Consider the following 27997-nt stretch of genomic DNA (forward strand, 5'->3'; position numbering starts at 1 on the left):
AATCTATTCAAACATTTTTATTACAAAAGAAAAGTTTCAAAAAACTCTCTTAAACTCCATATATGTTGATACATATGTTAGGTAAATAACTGTGCTTTGTGTTGAAAACTTTTTTTAAGATGCTTGTATTTGTGTATTTGATGACAAGGAACTAAATTCTTTACTAATAGCAGTTAATAATTGCTTTATGAAATCAGTTCTCTTCTGTAACTACTTTTGATTTTAGTGAATGGTGCACCATTTTAGCTGCCTTCTGCTGTGAGATATCAAGCCTTGTGCATAAATGTATTGATCTATGTATAATCTTAAGTAGTAATCTGGCAAGCAAGGAGTAGCAAAAAGGCTGAGGAAACAATAACTATCAAATGTATGTAGCCAATTAATGCATATCAAAATTATTCATTTTTTATTACTGCTAGTGTTCCGGCAAGCTTGGAAAATTAACATCTAGGAGTCTGTTGTCTGGTAATCTGTAAGAAACATGGTTTTCATGCATTTTCTTACATAGTTTCATCATATTAGAAAGAAATTACTTGTAAATCTTCATATTTGTTAAGTTCTTTTGCTCTCTCACGACTGCCACAAGGAAATGGAAGGTGATGTCATTATATCCATTCACTGTATGAAATAGTACGGACTGCAAGCAGAAACTCCTAGATTGCTTAGATTGATTGTGTTTTATGAGGAATTAATTCATTATAGGTACATAAACAAGTGATGTAAGGTAAAAGTGTCTTGTAAAACATAGTCACTTTTTGGAAGTTAATTTTGAAACTGCTGGTGAGGAAAACAGCCTGTAAGGAGTCATGTAGTCAAATGATTCATTTTGTGGCAGATTCTTTTACATCACATTCTAAGGAATAGTTGGAGAGTTTTTGTTTGGTTTTTTTTTTTTGCTGTAGTGGTTTTTTTTTGGTGTGTTTATTTTTGTTTGTTGTTTTGTTTTGTTTTTGGGGGGTGTTATTTTTTAAAGAAAGGGAAACTGAATGAAGAAGATGAAAACAAAGGTGCCATCACTTTTTACTCTGATTGATACTGAATAGTGTGTGATTACAGATCTATGTAGACCTATGAAGGATTCAAGATGACCAGACCATAATGAATTAATCTGACTGCAAGTGAAAAGCTTAAAACAAAAGCGCATTCAGTTTATTAAGGCATTTCAATGACCACCTCTGTAAATTAAGCGGGAATACTTTTCAGCCACTGCTAGTGCAAACGTGTTTTCTTTTGTAAGATTTTAGCTTTAAGAAAGTTAAGCATATACAGGAAATAAAGAGTGAGCATGAAAAAATGGAATCAGTATGTTTAAGTTTTCAAATTTCATGTTGTCATGGTGAATAAGGTGGTGGTGATGGATCTGCAGCAATTTTGTCATAAGCTGGTGGAGCGTCAGGTACCTATGGTAAGGAAAATGGGTGTAAAAAATAAAAAAAAATCCCAATTGAGTTACAAGAAAAATGACAAGAAAATTATATTGAACACAGAGCAAGATATTTACCACCATATTAGATACAGTTCTATGACTTAAAGAAGCTGAGCTCATTCATTGTGTCTATTTTTTAAGGTTACTTTTTTGGTAGTATGTTTTCTAGTTTTGCACCAGATTCACTTTATTGCTATTGTTCATCCAAAGAGAGAATTTTCAGTGTTATAAAGGCAGGAATGTTTTTCTTATATATATATGGGGTGTTTTTAGATTGATAATTCAGACAAATATTGAAGCTTTTCTCTAAGAGTCTTGATGCAGGCATGTTGTCTTATTTCTAGTGGTAAAAATTTGAGTAGCTTATTTTAAATTGTTCAAAGTTAGCTTCTTCTCAACTCTAAAGCAATTTAAACACACCCATTTATATATCCTTATCACTTAATTTACCTTTTTGAAAATTGAAAGTTTGAATTTTCATCTTTCCATTAGAGCTAACACATTGAAGTTTTATAAGGTTCCCTGATAATGCTTGTCAGATTATAGTATACCAAACACAATCCATTTGTTTGTCAGAATGGCAGAAAATCAATTAAAGAGATGTTTGGGCTTTTTCAGCATATTTCAGTATTCAGGTGTTACATCATTCTAATAGAATGCAAAACGATCATACAATTTAAGAATAAATGTAAATTGCAGACAGTCACTTTTAAAATAACCATTCTAAATAGTAGATTGAATTTAAAAAAAAAAAAATTACAGTACAAATTTTTCTAAATACTACTTTCTAAGTTGATATTGAGGTATTGAAGACTCCAAGTATGAAAGAATACACCAAGGGAGAAATCATCAAGTGCTTGTTTAACAGTATAATCTCACCATGTCTTACTCAATTTTATGTGAGATCTTGATTTACAACTTACCACAGAATTAAAGTCTCTGTAGTCCTGCAGAGCCATTTTGCAGTCCAGTATTTCTCCCTCACCTACCACATTTCGTATTGTGCTCATACTAGAGCCTTTGCTCTGTGACAGATCATAAAGAAATATGGAGAAGGTGAAAGGAAGAAGAGACTGTTAAGTTGAAGCAAAATTTGACAACACATATACAGAATGTATTAGAATCTGGGATTAGACACAATGCAAATGAGGAAGATACCTTAGCTAACACTTTTTGCTGTGTCTGCTGAGATATGCTCTCTCTCCTGTGTAATCCAATTACATTGCCAGAAAAATAAGTATCATATTTTTTAGGTCCCAGACTGATGCAGAAACTGACATCTCATGTATCTGAATGCCTCCTCTTTTTTATGCCCCCCATTTCCGTCCTTAATCCCCAACCTTTTTGTTTTCCATTTTGTCAACATTTCTTTTGTACACATTCTGTACCAGTTCTCCCCTAGCAAAAATAGCCTAAGAAAAATATGATCTTCAAAACCAGAAAGCAGCAATCTGTGATTAGAAGGAATTAAAAAACAGATTATGCTTTTTGCCAGGATATATAAAGCAGGCATTTGGTTTGATTTGTGAAGGGTTTTTTTTAGAATTACCTTCATTTTTGAAACATTTCACTAAGAAAGTTCATGTTTTAGGTATTCTGCCAGTTGATATGTGTATTGGATAGATAACTGGATAGGACAGAGTTACCAGAAACAGCAAGAAAGTAGATTTGCTGACTTAGATGAGAGCTTTGCTGAAATTGGTTTTTCAGTCCCAAATAGTTACTTATATCTTCTTAAAATATTAGGATAGCAAAAAGATAATGTAAAACATATGTTTGGATAAACCTTTGTCCTGGTTTCAGCTGGAGTAGAGTTAATTTTCTTTTAAACAGCTGGTACAGTGTTTTGTTTTGGATTCATTATGAGGCTAATGCTGATAACACAATGATGATTTTTTTTTCGTTCAGTAGCTCTTGCTCTAAGTCAAGTACTCTTCAGTGGCTCATGTTCTGCCACAGAGTGGGCGCACTAGAAACTGGGAGGGCTCATGGCTGGGACACCTGACCTGGACTAGCCAGAGGAATATTCCATACCAGAGAACATCAGGCTCAGTATATAAAGAAGGGATTTGGGAGGGGCTGATTGCTGCTCAGGAATGAGATGAATATCAGTTGGGGGTGGTGAGAAACTGTATTATCAATCATTTGTTCCTTTGGGGTTTTACTTCTCTCCTCTCCTTTTCTTTATTATGATTAGTAGTAGTAGTAGATGATTATTATATTTTGTTTCTATTATTCATCTGTTCTTATCTCAACCCATGAAGTTCACCTTTTCTTTCCAATTCTCCTCCACACTAGGGTGGCAGTGGGAAGTAAGCAAGTGTCTACATAGTGATTAATTGCTGTCTGGGGTTAAACCATAACAAACTTTCACTTTAAAGAATTAAAAAATACCTCCCTTTTATAGCAGAGGGAGCAAAACTTCAAAAATAAAGCTTTGGGACTTCAACAACGGATGTTATAAGAAGGATTGTACCTTTTTAAAAAATATTTCGAAGAAGATACAAATGGAAGTATTTTAAAGTAGTCTTTAGAAAACAAATCTCAAACCCATCCCAATTTTTTTGTAAATCCTAAAACTGCAAGTCAAAATTTATATGGATTAAGCACACATCACCCCTATGTGAGCATATTTACCTACTTGTCAGTTATTTTCCTTCTCTGCTTCCTTGATTTATTCTAATCATATCTAACCTTATTTAGGGGTAAATCTGATGAGCAGTGCATATATTACTTTTATTTAAATGAAAGGACACCGAATGTTTCTTCATTTTGTGTAAATATAAATAGAAATTTAACTTTTTTTACTGATGTGTTGTGCAAAGTTGGGCAACTGGTTTCATGTCCCTTTGTTTTGGATTCCTCTTACCTCTTTGTCTGCCTTGCAAGTTCTTTAGATCAGGTAGTGTTTCATATTGTGTGGTTTTGTCTGTGACACGTCAGTGTAGATACTGCCTGAGATAATGACATCCTCTATAGATTTGATGTTTTTCTCTGCATTAATATAATGCAAACCAAGGTAATATGTTGTCAAATTAATAGCATGAGAGAAAATGAGCTGCCACACTTACCCGCAGACTTCTGTAGCCACTACGTCTTTTGTAATACCAGCAGCCAAAGGCAAGTAAAATTGCCAGCACCAAAATGAGAAGTCCAATACCCAGAGCTCTGTTGGGAAAACAAAACAAAATAATTTGCAAGACAACTAGATGCATCCTCCTGGGAGCAGGAATGGTTAGATCAAAACTTTGTGTCATTGTCCTTTTATCAGAGGAAGGTATGGTGACTACTGATTCCAAAAACACCTGTTTACCTGTCTGTAAATTTAGCAAATCACAGCATTGTGATACTGCAAGTGAATGTGAAATAAATTAAATGTGACATCGTCAATGATGCAGCTCATGTTTATTTGCTAAATTTCTCTAGGTAGCAAGTACTTAAAATGTATCCTAATTGCATCATATTGCAACAACTTCTAATGATGGAAGGGTTTTTTGATACATAAAACACATTACAACCTTAAAACATGCCTAAGAAACTTTGAGTTATTCATAAAGAGCTCCATAAAGATTTAGTTCTTGCATGACATACTAGGCACAGTACTGGTGCCACTGTGTTGTTTTAGGGAAAGTATGCTTTGCAAACTGTGCTGTAAAACATCCTTCCCACTGCTCACTGGGGACTTGGCAGAAGCAGCACAGTTCCACTCAATGTCAAAAAGCAAGCTGACAAAGTAATTTCAAATTTCCTGATCACAAACCCCCTTCCTTTAGTGTCAATATCTTCCCTGTTGAGACATATCAAATTCATTCTGTTTTTTGTTCTTTACCTGTTCAGGAACAGAAGAGTATGTGAAATGATTAAAGGGAAAAGAGCATGGTGGAAAAAATTACTCTGTGAATCAGGATAAACATTCTAACACACTTCTGTATATCTTATGCCTAGTTGCCTAGGAATTACAAAGGGATTTTCTTTTTCCCAAGTATGTGGATCTTTTAAGTCTCCTGCCCCTTAAAGACTCTGTGTGGCCTGCGGGTCAGGCTGTATTCTTAACCCAAGAATAGAGCTCACAGCACTCACTTTCTGATGCATCCAAAATTGTGAGATTGCTCCACTGGTTTTGCTACTCTTGCCAGCACAATTGAAACTTGGAGGGACTACTTCTCCAGGCAACTGGTACCCTCTCTACATTTTTAGACTTTCTGCATGTCATATGTTGTGTTGTTTAAGCTGTCCATTAGTCTGTATGTCCCCAGAATGTGTGTCATTTCTAGAGCTGGTACTTCTGACCGCACATTTGCCATCTAACTACTTCCCTTACTACTCAGAGGCTAGTATGGAATGTGTGTATACAATTTCTTGCAATTCCAGTTACAGCTGAAGTTGTGCTGCTAGGAATCTGGGCTTATACCTAGAATACTTCTGGTAGGGGAAGGATAGTGTCACTTTTGCGTATCTAGAAAAACTATTTACAGTTGCAACCACTAGAACTCACAGCAATTAGAGGTAAGCGTGCCTCGTTTCAAGTGCTGAAACATGACTAGCCAGGTTTTTTGGGTTTTTTTGGGGTTTTTTTGTTTTTTTTTTTTGTTTTTTTGTTTGTTTGTTTGTTTTCTTTTTTTCAAGAACTGAACTGCTTTGGATGGCCTATTAGGGAGCTTTCCCTTTTGTTAATTCTTTTTCCAGGGCTGATGGAGGAGCAACTATCTTGTAGTATGAGTGTTTGCAATAAGTCATTAAGTTTGGGGCCCAGAAAGCCAGTACCAGCAGCACAATTCACATACAGATATCCCAAGCACACTGGAATTACTTATGTGATAAAACATCACCAGTTGGCTGGTGTCTCTAATAATCCCAGACCAAACCTATATTATTGTAATTCAAAGATAAAAAATAGTTGCCAGAAACAATTTAGGAGTCACATTTGTATGATCTTATTGATGTATTTTGGGGTTTTTTAACCATTTCTCTAGGGGTTTTCCCCCTTTCTTTCATTCAAAGAACAATGTCCCTTTGAGATTCCTAAGAGACGTCTGGGAATCTAGAGATTTAGTATACAGATCATCTTGCAACAGGCTCAAAAGTGAATTCTAAATAAGCCTTAATAAACCTGGTAAAGGCTAATGACTTGTGATCATATGATTTAACTCTAGATTCTTGAATTCTGCAATTCTGATTTTTCTTAATATTGAGGGCTCTCTAAGATTGCACTAGGACAAACATTAGAACTATAAGATAGTCAAAAGGCACTCTATCTATATACAATAGTGACTTCTTTTGAAACAATTTTCTGTTTTCCTTCAATGCAAATTCCTTCACCAGCTTACATGCTAACACAGGTTTTGATTTATGCTTACTCTTCTGCTGCAAAATAGTTGTGTCCTTTCCCTCTGAAATGGTTGCCATCCACGTGGTTATATCTTCTGGGCATTTTGTGAGGCTCAAACCTACAGGGTAAAAACGTAGTGTGCCAGTGTGATAAACCTTTAAAGCATAAGGTTCTTTGTTTTAATAGGAGCATTTTAAAGAGGCAGGGTAATCTGATATCTTAAGAATCAAGTAGATCCATATACACACACAACTATCCCAAATTAAGATAAAGCTCAAAACCATAACTATAGTCTACATAGTGGTATCACCACTGACATAATGGTTTTTTGCCACTGAGTGTAACAGAGTTTGCAGAATTTGATCTGTTTAGGTATCAAGTGATGGCAGACTTCTGAAGCAAAATCTAGAATACAGAAAAAAAGGCAATTTACCTGGACAAGAAAAACAATTGAGTTTTCACGAAAGTTTTTTTTCTATTCAGTTATTTCGTGTAAACGCTCAGGGGACAGGTTTTCTGCCACTGGAGACTCTCAGAGATCTATTGAATTTCAGATAGGAATACTGATTTATGTCTGCTGACAATAGAAACTCAAATGTATAGGGAATTTATATTTATCATTATATTTATATTTATCATTATTTCCAGTCTTAAGGTGATAATCATAGCTGTCTGAACAGTTAAAAATCTACTCAATCAAATATAGTGAAGAAGAAATCTACATGAAATCATGTTTCCATAATATGAAGAGCAGAACAACAGCTCCTACTTGATAGTATCCCTCTAATCTACCTATCCTATACAGGTAAATTATAAAACACAATGACTTTACTAAAGAAAATTCTAGCCAAGGAAAGAAAACATCTTGAGTTTGCTTAGAGATAGTCAAGCCTCTTCTAAAGCAAAATTTTTAAGCAAAACTGAAAATTTTGTGTAAAACAAGAAAATATAAATCTTACCTCCTTCAGACCTGTATTCTGTCTGCTAACTGAAGGCATATGCAGCTTTCTTTGATTTAGTCTGGTTTTTTCTCCTTTGATCTGTCCTCTTATGACTATCACGAGTTTAAATTCCTTTCAGTACAGCTTCTGAATGCATTAATTAGCATGAAAGGGGCAAGGAGACAACTTCTCATTTTCTTCTGCATCCTGCCCTCTTAAAAAGCAGCAGAAAAATCTATTATTTCTTGGTTAATTACATGTGCTCTGAGAGACAGCCCCTTTTTTACCTGCCCAATAAGTACAAGCTCGTAGAGTGGACAGACTGTTTCTAGATTCAAACATGTTATGGTCTATGGCTGCTTATTTTGTTACAGAGGACTGGTATTTTTGCATGTACTTACTATAGCTTTTTTAATGCATACTTTTTTCACCATTTTAACACTGTGCAAACTAGTATATGTGGACCAAAACTCATTACCTTGTGACAGAAATGTCTTAGATTAAGGTAAATACAGTTTAATTCTATTTTGAGAAGAAAATACTGCAACAAAAAGAGGGTCTGTCCCATGGGCTGCAGAACTAATAAAGCCTGGCCCTTGCCTATGCTAACACTGTAGTAATTCCATTCCAAGGTCAGGCAAGAAATGGCAGTGTGTGATTGATTCAGAGGTCTGGGTGCTATGATATACCAGCAGCTCGTTACTGCCAGAAGAGCAAGGAGATAAAAGACCCATGTTCTACTTGTCATTTGTCCTAATGAATCATTAATCTGAGCCTCTCTGTCCCTCTACAGATTTTTTTAAGTTTAAAGGATTAAATACTTTAAGTTTTCACTTTCTTTGAAGCGCTGCACTGGGCTCTAAATATGGTGAAAATGACTGATAGACTTGAAAGAAAAGAGGGAAGAACAGATAATGTGAGTGACCAAGATCCATTTCATTAGGAAGTGAGGTGAAAAACATTAACATTGATATTTTTTAGCTAGTGTGGGGCTGCTGCTGTATTTTTCCTAATTACAGTAAAAATCTGACCTGTCTTTATATATTTTTCCATGGTAGTGCCTAGTGACTGGACCAGAGACAGTGAGAACAGACTGAAACACAAGCTGTGCTCTCTGAACCTCAGGAAACCTCTTTTTCTGTGAGGGTGACTGGGCACAGACACAGATTGCCCAGAGAGTTTGTTGAGTCTTCCCCATTGGAGATTTTCAAAAGCCATCTGGACACAGTCACAGGCAGCCAGCTCCAAGTGGCTCTGCTGCAGCAGGGGGTTAGACCACAGGAACTCCAGAGGTGCCTTCCAAGCTCAGTCATTCTGTGATTAGTGCCAGAAGGATCTAGCTGGTTTTGCTAGACCCATTAAAGTTTGAAGCAACAGTTTTTGCAGAGGGGGAAATAAAGGGTACAGGAAGAATGAAGAGTAAGGAGCATAGATTTGCTAATTTGGGCAAATTAACCCAGATTGACTCAATAGGAATTTCAAAGGTGAAAGAGCTGCAGGAAAGTTTATGTAAATATCAATGTGTGTAAAACCATAAGTGGACACTATCACAGTGAAGTTCCCAAGAAACATACCAGCCCTTGTGCACTCTGAAAATTTTGTAAAGTTCCTTATCAAATAATGTTTTCCTGAAGAAAAGCTTCACTTCTGGAAGCGGATGATAACTGAAGAACGCTGCTTGATCTTGTGAGAATCAAAACACTAATAAAGAAAATACATGTGATTTCTTTGTATAGCAAAACCAGTCTCTGACCCTTACTTGCCTCAAGTGATGTGCAGGGTAAAATATCAACTGCTTGAATATTATGTGTTCTGAATTAATCTCTTGTTAATAGTATAACAGGGAAAAAAATAACATCTTTGTCATGGATCTGTGGTGCCATCTGGAATGTAAATGCAGAATGCTGCTGTTGAAGAGTTGGATGGATGAGGAGGTGAAACACCACATCCTGTTTCTGATCTCAAACTTTTTACAAAATCTTATTTCTCTGGTGTAGTGCTGCTAACTCCATCAGTGTGAAGTTACTGAAATTGACATGGATTGCAAAGGTGTTACCTTTTCAAAGACAACTTTTCAGGAGAAGAGGATGCAAGAGAAGTGCTTTGGAGAAACCCCTAAGTAACACAGTTTTTTTCTGATAGCCAAACCTGTGGCAAATCCAGGACACTCCGATGAATCTTGGTGAAAGGTAGGAAGTGAATGCTTCTGGTGTAATAACAGGCCTGACCTTTGAAAAAGAATCGCTCTTGGTTGGTTTTGTGCTGTTGAGATTATGATTCCATCTTTCTAGGACAAGATCCTTGAATTTTTATTAATTTCCTTCCTTTAAGTAATTGATAATTATTTTTCTCTGACATTTGAGGCTTCCTACAGCACACAGAGCAAAATAACACAAGTACTTTGACACCTGATTTAGCAAAGATTTTAGTTTTGTGTTTTATGGGAAATTCAGTGGAAATTCACAAGTATTTCACTGCTAAATCTACATTACCAGTAACACAGTAGAGTAAGAGAAAATAAGGAGTTCTATCCCTTTCAGTTTGTCCTGAGGATCCTTGTCTCTCCATGGTTTGGGGACCTACTTTGAAGGAGGTATTGTCTGGCTTCCAGGCTGAAGAGTTCCACTATAATCTGTTTGTCTGAAGATTTTTGAAAAGAAGATATTCTTCAACTTGCTCCTACTTTGACTGCAGGCCTATCCAGGGAGCAACATATGCTGTATACTGTCAAGCACCATAAATATATTCATCCTGAAAGCCTGATTCATGACAGAAACTTCCTCCTCAAGTAATTTCCCATTGAAGCTGTGGTCCTTACTGTCAGACCCATCTCCCTCTGCTCCATCTCTGAATCTTACAGTGAAGAAGGAATGGTAATCTTAATCTAGTAGAAACTGTGCCAAGAGGATGCCATGATTATAGTGGTGCTTTTGTTTCTCCACCACATTTTTCTGAAGAAAAATGTTTGAACAACTTTCTGGCAGTTTTCCTTTGCTCCTACTTTGTCTGTGGTAAACTAGATGTTCTGAGCCCAGGGGATTGTTCAGATTTGTGGGACTTTCTTCATGAGATGCAGGATGATCAACCATGGGTGAAAAAATTTTGGATGCAGCTGGGTGCTATCAAGGTGAGGTTATTACTTCCCTTGCATGTAATTTCAGGAAGCCATACCTGGATTCAAGAGAATGGCAGTGCTTTCTAAAGCCTCACAATCCTGTTCCCACCAGTAATTTGCTAACAGTTTTGGGGTGAGAAACTCCTTACAAGTGGGCTACTGATTTAGGTCTCTGAGGCCACTTCTTGAAGTATAGTCAACACTGACTACTTTCTTAGAACTTGGATCAAAAGAGTCCGTTGCTCAGGGAGGTGGTAGAGTCACCATTCCTGAAGATGTTCTAGAAGCGTATGGACTTGGCACTGGGTGATGTGGTTTGCATTTAGAGGTGACAGTGGCAGTGCTGGGTGGATAGGTGGACTTGATCTCAAAGGTCTCTTCCAACTTTGATGATTCTATGAATCTAAATAATTTCTGTAGGAATAGTGCAGTGAAATTTAACTTGGAATATTTTACTTCAGCTGGAGCTGAAGTAAAAGCAGTTCCAAAATGAATACAAACACTCAGTACTTCAGCTCTGGATGTCAGGAGAGCAGACTTCAGACTGCTCAGGAACAAGTGAGTAAGGTACCCTGGGAAAATGTTTCCACAGGTGCTGGGGCCCATCAGTGCTGGTCACATTTTAAGCACCAACTTCTAAGGGCACAGGAGGAGGCAATTCCCAAATGTCAGAAGTCAAGCAGGTGAGGCAGAAGATGGTTTGGCTGAGCAGGAATCTTCTTTGGGAGACAGAGGAAAAAAAAGGTGTTGGCTCAGCAGAAGCAAGGTCAGGTGATGTGACCATGCAGAGATGCTGCTCGCCACTGCAGGGAGAAAATCTGTCATGCTGAAGACCCACTGTAGTTAAAACTGATCACAGTTGAGGGGGACAATAAAAAGAGCTTTTTCAAATATATTAATGGCAAAAGGCAGTGTAGAAATAACATGGTTCTGTTGCAGGATGAAGACTGTCACCTCACAAACAGGGACATGGACAAGGCAGAGGTGTTAAATGCTTTCTTTGCCTCTGCTTTCAACACCACTTTTGTACTAAGGGGACCCCACTGCCTGGAGCTGGAGAACCATGGCTGTGAGAATGATCAGCTCCCAGATCATTGGGACTGAAACGTCCAGCACTCAGCTGAATAAACGTCATGGGATGGGTGAGCAACTGGCTGATGGGTCAGGCCCAAAAGTTTACAGTGAATGGACTGGTGACCTGCCACTATTGGGGTTCCACAGGATTCCAGCTTAGGGCTGGTGCTCTTCAAAATCTTCATAAATTGTTTGGATGCAGGACTCGAATACTAAGTTTGCTGAAGCTGTTGACTTCTATGAAGACAGAGAGGCCCTGCAGGCCAAACTCGACAAATTGCAAGTGAAACAAATGAAGTTTAACAAGGGAAGGTGTCAGATTATGGACCTGAGATGAGACAACCCTGGATGTGTGTATAGACTGCAGAATGGGGCTGAAGGGCAGCACCTCAGGAAGGGTCCTGGGGGTCCTGGTTTGTGGCAAGCTCAACACGAGTCAGCAGTGCCCTGGCAGCCAGGAGGGCCACCCGTGTCCTGGGGACATCAGGTAGAGCATCAACCAGGCAAGGGAGGGGATTGTCCTGCTCTGCTCTGCCCTGGGGCAGCCTCACCTCCAGTGCTGGGGGCAGTTCTGGGTGTCACAAAAATATAAAGTTATTGCCCAAAGGAGGGCAGTGAGGATGATGGGGGGTCTGGAGGGGAAGCCATGTGAGCAGTGAGTGAGGCCACTTGGTCCGTTCACCGTGACGATGGGAGACTGAGGGGAGATCTCACTGTGGTCTTCACCATCCTCACAAGGGGAAGAGTAGGGGCAGACACTGATCTCTTCTGAGACCAGTGACAGGACCACAGGAAATGGCTTGAAGTCATGTCAGGGGACGTTTAGGCTGGCTATCACGAAAAAGTTCATTGCCCAGAGGGTAACTGGGCACTGGAACAGGCTCCTCAGGGAAGTGGTTAGAGCACCAAGCCTGACGAGTTCAAAAAGCATTCAGAAAACACTCTCAGGCATATGATGTGATTGTTCAGATGGTCAGATGTTGAACTTTGATGATCCTGATTGAGCCTTTCCAAGTCAGTATATCCCATGATTCTATGATTTGACTTCTTCTGTGCCATTAAACAGATACAGAGCAACAAGATGACAGTGTTCACATGACTAATGCTATTTAGTGTTTTTAGCAAAGAAAATAAAAGTATGACTTTTCATTTCTCACAAGATCTTGTTCAGGCTGGTGGGAACCAGGAGAAATCTCCAGCCTGAGCCCTGACAGAGTCAGTTCTGAACTCAGACTGCACTGCTCAAGACTTCACTCAGTCAGGCCATGAAAGTCCCAAGGATGTCATCAGCCCAATCATGCTGGACCATGTTCGTGCTGCTGGGCTGTCCTCATGGCTTCAGCCTGAACGCCTTGTGTTTCAGCTTTGCTGCTGCCTCACCCTCATGCCATGCACTGCTGTGAACAGCCCAGCTGCATCTCCTCTATTCCTCCTGTTGGTGCCATGGATGCTGTTTGGTGCTCCCAAAGCTGCTGCTTCCCCTGGCTGGACCAGCCCTGGTTCTGCAGCCTCTCAGTGATCCTATCCTGACCTCAGTCATCTTTGTCAACTTCTTTCCTGTGCTTGCTGCTCCAAAATGTATGCACAAGAGTGGAGCAGAGGGGAACAATCACTTCCCTTGACCTATTCATTGTGGCCCTGTTCTTCCAGCACAGCATGGCACTAAGTGCCTTCTTTACTGCCCATGTCAAACATCAGGACATGTCAAAATAAATTGGTGACAGGGCTTGTAAACAAAATATAGAATTTTAACAGAATGCCAGAGGTGGAAACTGCATCTATTAAACATTTTCCCATTCTTTCCACCTCCAGGAATATCACTTCCATTTTATAAAATGAAGAGTTATTTATTTAAATAGTGGAACACTGCAAAAGACTGAAGAATAATACTCCTAGAAGAATCCAAATTTTTCAACTGATAAGTTTGAAAAGGATTTTGTCAGTTATTTCAGAGCCTTATTACAACACTTTGCAGACCCAGGTGTGTTCCTTCCAATATGTGTTCTTTAATCAAGCCCTCACAGGTGGTTGATTTATTAATGGTTCAGCTGTTTCCCTCTAAGTTAAATTAAACTTTTGAAATACTTGTTCTTATGAGACAAGGAGGTAATTATTTCAGATGAGAGATTTGTGTAAACTCAGCTTCACAGAGGAAGTGTTTTGATAGTGAAAATTTCTGAAGTTTATCAGTAGGGCAGATAGGATATTCATAATAGTTTGAAGGCTTTAAAGTGCTATGTTTTTTTCCTTTCAATGTTTCATTCTAAATGTTACTCAGCTTTTTCTCCCCTAAATTCTGTCTTCCCCTGATAGAGTAAAATTACAAAAAAACTGTTGTTTGGATACAGGCTCCTTTTTATTCTTATAAATACAGTATTTAATCAAAGTATTTGCCTTAAGGTAATTGGAATGTGGGATTGAAGGGGTCCTCAGGAAGTCATCTAGCCCATCCTACTGCTCTGAAGAGTATATGTAGATCCTTGCTCGTGTGTTACCTATTCTCTGTTATCTCTATCTTTTTATATTCTCCCCATAGTCTGCACTGTATCCTAACAGGCTACAATGAAACTTTTCCCCTGTTACATAACTGCCTTTCCGTGAATTATATCAATGACCAGTTGACTTAACAAGGAAAGGAATTAATTATATTTTATCTCAGCCTAGTATGAATTTGAAGGCTGTTCTCATGCCCTGTAAAAATTTTTGTCTTCTAAACCAGGCAAACTTTATTTCTTATACTTTTTCCTTATACTGTTTTCTTAATATTTTCATTTATGGTTCACTTAATTCCTTGCAACTCATGTTCTTCCTCCAGTTAAAGCTTTTTGTTATCTCCTCTATGTTACCTTAATACAGAAAGACATTCACTATTCTTAATACAGAGTTCCATTTGGAATTCTTATTCAGTTTGAAGTCCACTGTAGCCTTAGGTCTTCCTCTAATATTCATCAATCCTTCTCCATTTTGTGTGGGTATATTTTACTTTTTATTTCTAGGACTGCATTTCTCTCTACCATATTCTATTACTCATATAACTTTTACCTTTTTCCAGGTTTATTTATTTATCTTATTCCAGCACTGCTCTGCAGAGTACCTGCAAACCCATTAGCTCAAAACTGTATTCATTTACTTGTGCTTTGGGATCCAACTTATTTACTGAAAATAGTGGGCACTGCTTCTCCAAGTAGACATTTGTGAGCAGATGCTTCTTCTTCTTTTTTAGTGATAGCTGCAGTTTGCATTTGGGGGTAGAGTTTCTATTTGCTGCACACATGCTTCATGGCAGTTTAATTTAGGCCATGGTTTCCCTAGTTCATTTAGTGTTTTTCTTTTTCCTTTATTTTTTATGGCCCCTGTGGGACTCTGAAGATTTGCACAGTCAAAATGCTACTTCAATATCAAAATAATATGGTAATGGTTACTGCTCTAGTTTGCATGTAAATCAATTACTTTCTTCCTTTGTTTCAAACATTCCTACCCAAAACCTACGTTCTTTTATAAATCCTAAAAATAGTAAGTTTGGCAAAAAAACTCTACTTCCATATGTCCTGAAATGCTGTCAGAGGTCTCATGTAGTCACACCAGTACATTGTGCTCTCAATACCTTCTGGTTTGATGTTTCAGGGTATGGAGGGAAGGGTAGGGTAATGTTGACTTTTCTGGCTTAGTTCTGATCTTGCTTCCTCTTTTTTTTCTCTGTTGGAGTAGATCTAAAATAATTAAAAATCCAGCTGATAGGACGAGAGTGGCTCCTGCCACGTAGAAGCTTGCTCTGTAATCTCCAGCCATGTCCACAATCAGACCTGGAGGGAAACAAATGACAGGAATGTGATTGATAGAAAACAGACTAATGTGAATTAGCTCAGCAGTATGAATATATTCTCTTAAAAAGGCAGTGAGCTGGCTGCATATTTGTCTTGCAGACTTCTACATCATGAGCACGTGGAAATCACCCCACTATAGCACTATTCAGTTTGCAACACAATTCACATCTCATTGCTTTTTATATGTGAATTACTAGGGAAACAATATATTATACAGTTTGAAGTGCTTTCCAACCTAAAGTGTGGCAGACAATGTGGGTACTGGCAGAAAAAAAAGACAGACCGTGCAGCTGTGTATGTGAGTAGCTCCATGTTGTGTGGTGTAGCTATCACCAGTTGCTGTAATTTGGACCATAACTACAGCACGAGTGAGTTTAGAGAAGGAAAGGAGATTCATCTGCTGGAAACAAAGTTGAAGAATTTGTCTGGTGTGTTATGGGTTTCCGGTTCATCATTTTGCAAAGAGTCACAGATGTTAACAAAAAGACCTTGGTTTTCAGGGAGCTTTAAGCCAACCAAAATACGTAATGCTATTGTGTATCATTGTGTATAATACTGAAAAATCTCTAGTACAGTAGTAGCACTGCAGCAGTGTGTCATCTGCCCTATTCCTTTGTGGGCTGATGAAGGTTGCTTGCTTGTGGGAAGATTGTCCATGTTTACAGTACTCCCTAGCCCACATTCTAAATTAAGAGCAGCCCTGTTTAGGCATAGGAACCATGAACTCAAATATTTTAGATTTTATGCTCAAAGGAGGAGAGGAGAGCTTGAGAGGCTCTTAGGGAACTTAGGGTTCCCTGCTCTTCCATACCTTCTTTGTAGTTTACTAAATATACAAAAAGGGGCCACCCTGATTCCCAGATAATCAGTACTAATGACCAGCCACTATGAACTGTATTTTATTCAGATCTTTCTAACACATTTTTGATACTGTTCTGTCTCAAACCCTCTACAAATCTTCCTGGTTCCTGTATTTTCAAAAGTGAATTAAAATATTCCTGTATTCAGTCTGACTCATTTGCAACCCATTAGCAATATCATTACCACAAAAGTCACTTGTAGTGCGTGAACAGTGGTCTTTGGATGAGGACTCCAATCTGCATTGTACAAGTCACGCTGGTCAATTTTTTTTTTTGCTATATCACTTTTTAAAGTTTCCACAACTTGCATTTAATTTGTCTTGCATTTTTTCAAGATTACTATATCTTGTTGCCAGCCCATAAATCCATGTGCTGTCTCATTGTCTGCTCTCTCTTCCCACTGTTCTTATGTGGTGCCTTCCCTATTTATTATACTTGTTGGCTCAAATGCTGTCTAAAACCAGCAGGCATTTCTCTGAATATTTCCTTGAGGTTTGCATAGCCTTATGTTTCAGGCTGTTCAATTTGAACTTCTGTAGAAACCCTCCCAACAATACCAGCATTTGTGCAACATCACTAGGCTCAAATTTCAGTTTCTTCTCTGAAAGTGTGTGTCTGCTGCTTGTCCCAAAGGCACACTTTCTTAGCAAGATAGTTGGAGGCCATCAAGTGGCATTATGTGGGATTCAGGAAGCAGGATCACCACCCGGACCCTGCCTTTCATCCCTCCTTTCTTGTTGAAAAGGTATCTGTAAAATCACACAGAAGAGAAGGAGCAAGGTATTTGGAAGAAGATTTAAACTGACTATTTGTTTTTATGTACTTCTTGGCTCAGATACTCCTGAGTTAAAACGTGGGGAAATTTGAGTGCAGATCCAGATCTTTTCAGTTTGGATTAACATTCCCCTTTCTTCTTGTAAACTGTATTTGGCAGTGAGTTGTCTTAACTTACCTGCAAGAGGAGGCCCCACGAAACCTCCAGTACTTCGAATGAGCATGAAAAGCCCTAGAGCGCTGTCAAATTCTGGCATGCCTACAACATCTGCCAGCACTGTAATGTGAATGGCGACTGTTGTACCAAAGAAGAATCCGTAGAAGCCAGTGAATATTGCCAAGGAAAGGTAATTGTTAGCCAGTGGCAACAGCATCAGGGAAGTACTGATCAATGTAATCGTCATTGCCAACAAATGAATGGTTTTGGTAACGTGGAGGTTGGCATACCAGCCACACAGCAATCTGCCTCCAAAGTCCACCATAGCCAAAATGGATAGGAGGGATGCAGTCCATGATTCGTCTATTCCCAGGCTATAGCTAAGTGGAACTAAAAATAACGGAGGAACAAAAAAGCTCATAGCAGCTAATATACCAAAAATGGCATAAAGTACAAATTCTGGTCGTTTCACAAGCATCCAGTTTAAGGTTTTGTGCATGATGGGAGACTTATCTTCTTTGTCTCTCCCAGATGCACCGTTGCCAGGTGGTGTTTCAGTTCCATAATGGCTGGTCTCAAGGAGGCAGCTGCTTGCCAGGGGTCTCATCAGTACTCCACAAACACAAATATTCAGTTGGATGCCACCTATGATCAAGAGTGCACCTTTCCATCCATATTGACTAATCAACCACTGGAAAAATGGCCCAAACACAAATGCAAAGGCACATTCTCCAGCACTGGCAATAGCATTGGCCAAAGCCCTTTTCTTGGAGAAATAGTGGCTAACAATGCTAATGGCTGGTGTCCACGAAAAAGAAATGCCGAGACCTGAAAAACACCAATAGAAATTGCACTGCTTAGACACCATTGAGGTATTTTTTGAAGGTAGAAATTAAAGCAGTCAGTGCTTCTACATTTGCAAAGTTAAAACATGTTAGAAGGAAAACATTTTTGCCTAGAAGAAGCATGAACACTCTTACCCTGGAGTAGGGTATATTAGTGACATTATATTCTGTAAGCTGTATGTATTCAAGAAAAAAGGCAGAACATGAAGTATATGCATTATTACATTTTTACTTTAAACAAAAGCAAAAACAAGTTGGTTTCACAGCTTCATCAGTGTGTGAGAAATCACATGGTCATGGGATTAAAGCTAGACAGATCTCAGTGTCCATGCTGTCTGCATTAAGGCTGGTACTAGGTCAGACCAGCAGGTTAAGCTGAGCTGTCTTCAGGGTAGACTGTGAGGCAGGACAAGAAGGAAGCTGGTGTATTGCCTCTATTTGCTCTTCATTTTCTTGCTCAACTGCTTAGAGTAAAATTAAAACTTGCTCTAACTTAGTTATTTTGATGGCTCCCTGGACTCTTTGGCAGCCCAGGACTGCCAAAGGGCTCAAATTCCAGACATTTTCTCAGGCATCCAGTGCGGAATTCAGAATGGTTTATTTTATTCCCTGCTAGTTTTGCTTCCTGTTCCAGGAAAATCTGCTAGCTGTTGGAGACAATTTTCTGGCCTAGTTTTTCCTGGAGTAAAGGAAAGGATTGGAATAAAATGAAAGCCTGGGACTCTGTTCAAAACATAAGGTAAGTTGATAGAAAGTATGGAATTTGGGATCTCCATGTTTTCTTTAATTTAGCATCCTTTATGAAGATTTTTTAAACTTTCTCAAAGTTCTTATCTCTGAATGGAAAAGAAAACACTTAATTTTCTGCTTGCATATAATTTGCAGGGGTAAATTTCTGGCATCTAGCAGTTGTTTTCTTTGTTGTTGCAGGTTTCCTGCACAAATTCGTATTTCCAGAGTGGGACAGGAGAGGAATCACTTTTGAAGAGTATTGCTTGTTCTGGCTGCTCATAAAGTCAAAATAGATACCAGATTTTAAAACTCCTACCACTAGCACCCACAAATAAGTTGCTGGTGGAAGAAAGCCGTAAAGCCATAAATTCATACCCTGTAGGAAGCCAGTTGTTGCATACATCCAGACCATGTTGAGTCCAAAAAATCCCAATGCCATTCCTGAAAAAGCCAGAAGTCCTCCAGTGATCACAACTGTCCGATGGGTATATTGTACACACAGTGAACTGGCAACAGGGGCTGGATCAGCATAAAAATTGGAGAAAGAAAAATACATTAGGAACATTAATCTGATCAACATGGCCAGATAAATAAAACATTTTGAGGAGGACTCCCCTTACAATGCTTGACACAAATAGCCTGTGTAATACTGGATGGGGTAGGAGGTCAGACAAAATTTCAAAATTGTGTACTTGCTGATAAAGAAATTACTTTCCCTGAGGCACAGATTTGAAAATATATTCAACATATGTGGACTCTTTTTAAAGGGAAAGAGCATTTTAGCCTTCCTTGTAGTATGACGGTTCTACTGATTTTCATGTAAAGATACAAGTACCAACATGACAGAACCTCATGGACTGTTTTAGCAGAAAGTAAAACTTCAGCCACAGAATCTATAGGTTCACCTATAAAAACTGTACTGCTGAGAATGTATTATTGATATGGCTGGCATGAAAACTTTCTGGAGAAAACTAACTTTCGTTTTCTAGAATTTTGAAAAAAAAAAATCAACCCTTAATGGAATTTTAAAGGTTTTCAAAGGACCAAAAATTAGGGTTTATTTTGTGGTAATACTTTTTACAGAAAATTGTCAGTTCATTTTTTAAATCTTCATTTAGTGTTACAGTTTCAACAGAATGCAGGGGCTCTTCAACATAAGGGCAAAGGTCAGGTGGTACAGATCTGATGGTGCAGCAGCTTCTTTGGTCTCTAGTCACTCTCTGGAAACACCTGAAATGTCAGGGATATATTTTATTAATTAAGGATCAGTTTTACTGCCTGGCTGTCCTTTCCATCAGCATCGCAGAGTCCGGGTTAAGGCCGTAGGATTTCTTTAAATGGCCATGGCCACTAGGGGGTTCTCAAGTACCACCTGGCAGGAGCCAGCTCCCAACATCTGTTAAATATCCTGGGGAGTTCGTGCATAAAACTCAGTTTGGTTAACGGGGACCATGCTTCCAAACTGAAATAAGTAGGAAGACAATGACTAAGAGAGAGCAGCCAGCAAGGAAGGTTTTATAATGGTTTGTAGGGGCAGGTTGTTGAACATTCACCTGTGTTAAGATCAGAATTAAGAGAATTTGCTAGCTAGGATGAGTGAAATAAACCTGACAGAGTACTAGTTGTTGCAAAATCTACAGGATGTACGCTGTCTGACAGCAGAAAGACATGTCAGGAGTTATACGAACCTCAAATGTCTCATCAGCTTTTACAGCAAAAGTCTGATCATTTTATAAGCATGTAAAAAGGGTACTGAAATTCAGTCATTCTCTTAAGATGTAGTTGATGGGACATGATAAGGTATATACAGCTGGTGAATCATACAATATGATAAAAAAAGAAGAGAAAAGTAGATACAGGATAACGTCCATGAAAGTTCTTGAAGACAAGAAAAAGGTCTGCAGTTGGTGCAGAAAAATATCTCAATTTTTAAATAGTAAGTAAGGAGAATAAACAGGCAGCAATTAAACATGAGGTAGCAAGAGAAAGAAAGAAGCTAGCCACAGAACAGGAAATGGGTAAAATAGCTTGACTCCAGAATCTGAAACAGTAAAGGCAACACACAGAAAATGTACAAGCAATGGAAAGGATGACAACCAGAGTGCAAAGAGAAAGGTGCTGGGAGGTGTGCATCAGTACCCGAGGGAAGGCTGGTGAAGGTGATGGGGAGAATCCTTGCTGTGGTAAACTGAACAGTCTGTTGCAAGTGCAGACCTTGGGAGTGGAAACACATGCTCTCCTTCGACACAGGAAACAGACCTGCTGTTGAAAGTATCCAAATAGGAAAAAATAGTAATTCAGTGATCGTCCTTCATACTGAGCCAAGTGACACTTAAGGTTTCCCAGAGATACACAGTAAGAAAGACTAAGCCAGGCCAGGAAACATGGCCAAAGAACTGGAAACTCAGGTGATTTTCATCAGGAAGTCTTGTGGTCCCTATAAATGAAGTAAAGGCAGAAAAAGATGAGGACAATTATGTATTGACCTGAGACATTTATAAACTGCTATACAAAGGGGATTTGGAATATTTGACCACCAAGCTTTATTCACTGTAAGAGGATTATTTTCAAAGGATTTCAAAGGACAAAGACCAATTTCAGCTGAAAATTATAGCTGCCTTCCTTGAAGTAGGCTGGCCTCACACTAGGCAAAGATATTTTTACTGGTTTATACTTGGTATTATCGTGTCATATGCCCTATTCCTTGGTACATTCCTATACAATGTAACTATATACTATATATATATATATACTATATACTATAACAAAACAAAACCTAAGTAAAACAGGACTGTTAAAGTTTTTCCTTCTTTTGCTGGCTTTTTCTTCTCATGAAGTTCAAATGCCTGAATTACAAAATAGTATCACATTATGTCAGTGATATGTCTACTTTGTAAACCAAATTGATAATTACCATTTATTAATTTCTGTGGTCTGTGAAGCAGGTTTTTCAATTTTTTTTTCCAGTTAATTATATCTGTCGCTGCAAAGCAGGCATCAAGGACAGCAGTTTATGGAACTGATAAAATCTTTTCAACTCATTACTTATTTTATCTTTTTACTTTGACTTTGGGTTACTCTCCTTTCCTTTTGAATACATATTTCAAAGAAAGATCAGTTGCTCTTGATGTTTGGAAATACTGCAGTTCCGAGCAATAATACTGATAGGTGTGGACTGAGTAGGATGCATGTAATTATACAATGCAATGTCTATGCAATGAAGAGCCTTCAGAAATAAAATTATGATAGCATTTATTATGAAAGAAAATTTACCTATTGCAACCATACATCTCTGTGAGAATATGCAGAGCAGACTTAACAAATTCTGTACAGTTCAAGCCTGCACATGTTTGGAATCCTCATATCATGTGAAAGATGATGCCATTTACAAAGGCACTAAGGACTCTCTAAACAACCAAGCTGAGTCAAACACAGTATGTTTTGCATTTTTTCTGCTTTCATTTTGATGTGAGGTATTTGACCTGTTCCCATAGCTCACTTTGAGCCTGGGATTTGACTTGGATTGTTTACTGTCTCTTCCCCTACTCTCTGCTTGTGTTCTCATGTCTTTATTGAGTTCGAGTCTTCTGGTAGATCAATAACCTGGAGTCATACTAAGAAAAAGTGACAGTCACTCTGAGATCAGTGAACTTGCACAAACTGGCTTAAGAGCTTGATTCTTAAACCAGTTTAAACAAGCTCTGTGGCTATCAGAATTACCTCTAACGAGTTTAACTCGAAGCCTGTAGCAAAACTTAATCATGAGTTTAGGTAGATGATGTTTTTTTCAGGCAATCAAACTCCTGTGTCTGTAGAGTTTTGTTATTAAGCCATTCCATATCTGAGGCAGCAAATGCCAATTTTCTGAAAATTTTCTGTATTTTCTGTAGAAACAGAAGAAGGAAGTATAGGCCTTATATGTTTCTGGGTTTGGTTTTTTTTAAGGAAGATTTCCAAACTTGCTATAGTAGTTGCTATTGGTAGTTAATATTAAAATAAAATGATAGAGGAGTACTACTACCTACCTCCTAAATGAAAGACGGCAATAGTTACTGATGTAATCCAGGAAGTGGTGCTTGCAAGTTCATCAAAGTGCTGCTGGATTTCAACAAAGAACAGACCAAAAGTCTTGAGGACAGCAACAGTGAGGCCCATCACCATGAAGGCTGACACTACCACAACCCATCCATAGCCACCATCTGGTGGATTGCTGTCCTTAGCCTGCATCTTTTCTAATTCTTAGATCTTCTCTGGGTTTGGGTTGTTTTTTCTTCTTTTTTTTTTTTTTTTTTCTGGAGTGGTAGTGATGGTGATGAGGTTTTTTAACAGATCTGCAAATTGGTAGAAGGCCCATTGTTAAAGAAATTTATTAAAATATCCTAGGAATGGCTTACAGAAGTAATCACCAAGTTAAAATACAACATTCATTACAGTGGTTTGACTGAAAATATTACCTGGGGAACAGATGCCCCAAGAGACAGAAGACTGAATAAAAAAATAAAAATAAAAATTCAAGTACAAGGTTAAGAAAACAAAAAAAGCATGCAGATGTGAACAAAGGAGAGAAGACAATGGGAAAATATTCAGACATGAAGATTTTCAAAGACAGAAGAATTTTAGGGTCCCCAACATTTTAGCATTTATAAATATTAATTGTTCTTGCAATGCCAAGCATTTTTGCCAAAATTATGCACATCCATCCTTGCAAAGATGTATTCATAGGCAAGAAGATCTTATTAAACACAAAGCTGGAAAAGCATATTTCCCCTTTAAAGTTTTGTGATAAACATGCAGTAATCATGCAGTGCATGGAGGACACGGCATCTGGCTGGAGGGAGAGAAGCATTCATACATTTTTCTGGTTTCTTCATGGACACTAAATTCTGAGTAGGGGTATTGTACAAGATGCAGAAGACCAAAAAAGACCTATCTCAGGAGCAGAATGGGAACTTGAGATAGCTGAAGATGTACCATACTTAAAATTATCTACCCTGTGTGCAGCTGGAAAAAATGAGCTGTATGAGGGAATCCATACCACTTGAAATTATCCAGTACAAAGAAGTAGTCACTAGTCCTCTGATTTGCTCCATTGAGGTACATGATCTCAGAAGGATCTGAATCACTGCAGCAGAGTGGTGAAAAGAAGCCATCAGAGCCTTCTAGGGATCAGAAGCAAAATCATTCTACTGCCATGTGTCCAGACTGACATGGCACTGAACACATTTGCACATCTTAAAAAATCTTAGAACAGCCACAAGAGAGGGAGAGACTGCCTTGTGTTGAGGCCTGTATGAAAGAATCAGGTTTTCATTCCCACAGTTTCTGGGTGACCTTAAGCAAGTTGTTAGTTCTTGCTGTGCCTCTTTTCTCAGTTGTCAAATGCAGCTAATACTTTCAAAGGTCATAAATTTTGTGAAGTTGGAAGCATTAATACTTGTATTAGTGCTCAGTTTACTGTAAGAAAATACAGAAATTATATCAAGCAGTAGCCATGTCTTCTGACAATGTTCAGAGTAGCATAGTCCTAATGTTGTTTGAGGCCTGGAAGAACATAAAAAGGACACAACACTCAAGCTAAATGAGCCTGCCTAGGCAGAGTGGTACTGATATTTCTGCATTCTGCATGGACATGTCTGGGCAAGGGATTATGATTTGTGCCACAAGACAGATAGAAGAAGTCCTGCTACTTACCAGGCAACACCGAGACTAAAACAGGCATGATAAAATCTGCATGACACCACCCAGCACCCTTTACTTTCATTAGGCAAATTCTTTCCCAGGAGGAGTATAAATTGGGCCTTACTGCTCACAAAACTTAAATGAACAGTATGTTTCCTTACAACAAGTACATCTTTTATGTCATAGCTCAGAATTCAGCCTTCAGTTCCTATTAATGATCACGTTATATGTAACTCCAAAATTAAATTTCTATTTCTGTTGCATTATTAATTAATGAGGTAGTTATTTTTCATCAGTCCTATGGATTTGAAAGCAGTGAAGCTACATACTGTAGGGAATTGTTGGAATGCCTGAAGAGGGTAGAAGAAAGTATAGATATTACAATAAGGGAACATGTTTCTAACACCATGCTTTGTTCCTCCTTCGCTTTCAAGACAGTTTTTTGTAAGATGATGTAATTGCAAACATCCTAAGCTGAAAAAAACCTACATATGATCTCCTTTTGCTCTTAGCTATTGAGCTATGACAAACAGTAAGGTACTAATATCTCCATTTACTCACTTTGTCCCTGGAGCTAACCTTCTAAATGAAAAGGAGAAAAAACTTGTAGGGAAACTACTCCTTCTTTTGTGCCTGACCATACACAAGATCCCTCAAAAATGTAAAGCTGTGCCTGGAAGCATAAGTTTTCTATCTAGCATCCCACTGACTCCTACCTCCAAGATTTCTCATGGCAGCTGGAACAGATGTCCTGTGAGACAGGGACTTAAATCTGGAAAGCCTGTTCTTGGTGTGTGCGTCAGCAAGAGCAGACAGCTCTGTTAGTAGTGTTACGCTCTTGGCAAATTTTGCCAGCAAGAACATGCAGGCAAGAGTGCAACCTTTATCTTTGCACCTGGATAACTACAAAGGCACTTTCTGAGGCACCAGGGCTGTTCCTCTATTCATGCTCTACAAGTTCTCCAAGCTATTTCTGCTTTGATTCATGCCATTGATTCAAAAAGCTTATCAGACAATAATAAAAATAAATTATAAAATGCTTATCTCATTGCTTGCATTTTAGGGTGCCACATAAACTTGTGAAGACGGATACTTGTTCTACTTGGTTATCTTGTGCTCCATGTTCTAATTTACTTTTCACACAAGTGCAAATGAGTTGAATACATTTGCTGCACATTGCAAAACAACTTGGTGGTGGAATCAAGAAAAAACTGTTGTTAGTATGAATCCTAAACTTCTTGTTTTCATGCAAGTCATACTTAACACTCCTCAACTAAGTGTATTCACTCTCACTGAATGGAGGCTGAGTGGGCTTCTTGTGAGATGGTGATACTTTACAGATATAGGTTGCCCAAGACGAAAAAGAGAAAGTTTTAAGTTTTTCCACACTTAGATAAAGAAATGCGATTTGGTAATGGGTGTATGGTTTGGGTTTCCAGCACAAATATTGTACTATTACTTTGGATTTGGACTTACCAAAAAAAAAAGAGAAAAGGGAGAAAAACATACTTAATATACAGAGACACAAAACTACTTTTACCAAAGGCTGATACTTTGAAAGAGGAACTATGTAAAACTAAATATATAATACATCTCTAATAAATTAACAACTGATTAAATAATATAGTCCTGTTTTATTAGTTGTGTTAGAAGAAAGATGGAAAGAAACAAGGAAATCAATTGTAATTTATGCTGAAATTTCCTCCACACATGTTCCTTGGTACAGAGGCAAGCACTATGTTTCTCACATTCAGATACTTTATTATTTACATCTAGAACTTGGACTAGCTCTGCTAATGCTCACCTGTCACTAGAGCTTCAACTACAATAGAGTCATACTAGTTCCTGCTCCTCAAACACAAATTCAGGAGGAATTCTTTATTAAATTTTCCTTTCTATCTTTGTAACATTTTAGAAGGAGTCACTCTAATGAGTATGATCTATAGCAGTTTATTGGCAAAGTGTATTAGGATGGAAAAGAGGGGCTGGATGCTCTGAGCAACCAGTTAGAAGTAACAAAAGTCAAGTATAGCATCAAGAAATTACCTTATTCAGATAGCCAGGGCTAGTATGGGATATGAAGTTCTTCCTTCACCTTCCAGTTGTATGTAAGTTCTTGAGAAGTGCTGCAAACCACCAGGTCATCTTTCTCATCTGAACTGCCATCTGGTTAGTGGAACAGATCAATTTGTTTCTTTCAGGATGCATAAGCATCGGGTTTTATAAGAATCCCCTCCTCCCCTCCTCAAAAGTCATTTGACTCCACCTATACTCAGAAAAACAAAGTTCTGTCCTGACTAGAGACCAGAGAAACAAAATCAGGAATGGGTGGAGGAAACTTAGAGGAGGAATGCAGATTTTGTTATTTATCTGCACTGTACTTGTACTAGCCTTGGACTGTTGTCCATGTTTTCTACTGAACTTAACTATTGGACCAACCAGAAAGTTGAGATGTGTCAGCTGATATCAAACTCCCCTGTGTTCTGGGGCATTTACTGCAAGTGTTTATTCAAATTTGAAATTCATCTGTGGCTTCCTTATGGTTGTGCTGTTGGGCAGATGTTGGCTACAGCGAGCATCACGTAGCCTGCAGCAACTACAGAAGTTACAGGAAGCTTGAATGTGCTCTCCTGAGCATGATACATGCATATTTGAACCTTTTATCACACCGGAGCAGTCCTTTACTTGTGTGGTTTAAGAGCCCACGGTTAAATACTGCTGGTCCTCATAAAACTTTTCTCTCCCAGCTCTTACTGCTAGTTTATTGTAACTTATTCCCTTTCCTACCAATTTGCCTTCCACTGAGGTTGTGGTGGCTATACTGCCATTGTAATTGTTGGGGGGAGCACGGTGAGTTGCAGTGCCTTTTTGTAATATTTTTATTTACATATTTGTAAATAAATAGTTACTTGTCACTCTCTATTAGGCATGGCAAGGTAGTACAACACAGATCCTTTTGTGAGCTGAACAGGAGAGCAAGGTTTATTACCTCAGATCTTCTTTTATAGACCGATACACAAAAGTACAGAAAGGTAAAACTCTTATTGGTTAGTAAACTAACACATCACTGTCATTGGTCAGTGGGGCACACCACCCCTCGACCTTCTCTTGCAAGAAAACAAGAAACTGACAAACAGCACCTGCAAGGCTGCTTTCTATCTCTGAGGATTGTTTTGATTCCTCCTTATGATTTCCCAGGCGGCTTTCTCAGGTGAGTCTGAGAAAGTCATGTGGCCAGCTA

The 27997-nt window shown here is 38.4% G+C and overlaps 2 protein-coding genes across 3 annotated transcripts; both read right to left on the minus strand.

Moving 5' to 3' along the window:
* Nucleotides 1-68: 68 nt before the first annotated feature.
* On the minus strand, nucleotides 69-15304 carry MLANA (melan-A). The gene is made up of 4 exons (XM_058826592.1): nucleotides 6784-15304; nucleotides 4498-4594; nucleotides 2350-2451; nucleotides 69-1400 (listed from the first exon to the last, which is right to left on the minus strand). Exons 1-4 carry the CDS (start codon nucleotides 6945-6947, stop codon nucleotides 1332-1334), a joined length of 432 nt encoding a protein of 143 aa, XP_058682575.1. The 5' UTR covers nucleotides 6948-15304; the 3' UTR covers nucleotides 69-1331.
* Nucleotides 15305-27962, minus strand: LOC131573022 (monocarboxylate transporter 13-like). Of its 2 annotated transcripts, none has more exons than XM_058826590.1 (4): nucleotides 23103-27962; nucleotides 19453-19596; nucleotides 17522-18328; nucleotides 15305-15688 (listed from the first exon to the last, which is right to left on the minus strand). In XM_058826590.1, exons 1-4 carry the CDS (start codon nucleotides 23302-23304, stop codon nucleotides 15483-15485), a joined length of 1359 nt encoding a protein of 452 aa, XP_058682573.1. In that variant the 5' UTR covers nucleotides 23305-27962; the 3' UTR covers nucleotides 15305-15482. The 2 variants fall into 2 exon arrangements, with proteins under 2 accessions (XP_058682573.1, XP_058682572.1); XM_058826589.1 differs by lacking the exon at nucleotides 23103-27962 and adding an exon at nucleotides 21217-21762.
* Nucleotides 27963-27997: the final 35 nt, after the last annotated feature.

This window comes from Poecile atricapillus, chromosome Z, assembly GCF_030490865.1.
Source record: "Poecile atricapillus isolate bPoeAtr1 chromosome Z, bPoeAtr1.hap1, whole genome shotgun sequence".
Taxonomy (NCBI): domain Eukaryota; kingdom Metazoa; phylum Chordata; class Aves; order Passeriformes; family Paridae; genus Poecile; species Poecile atricapillus.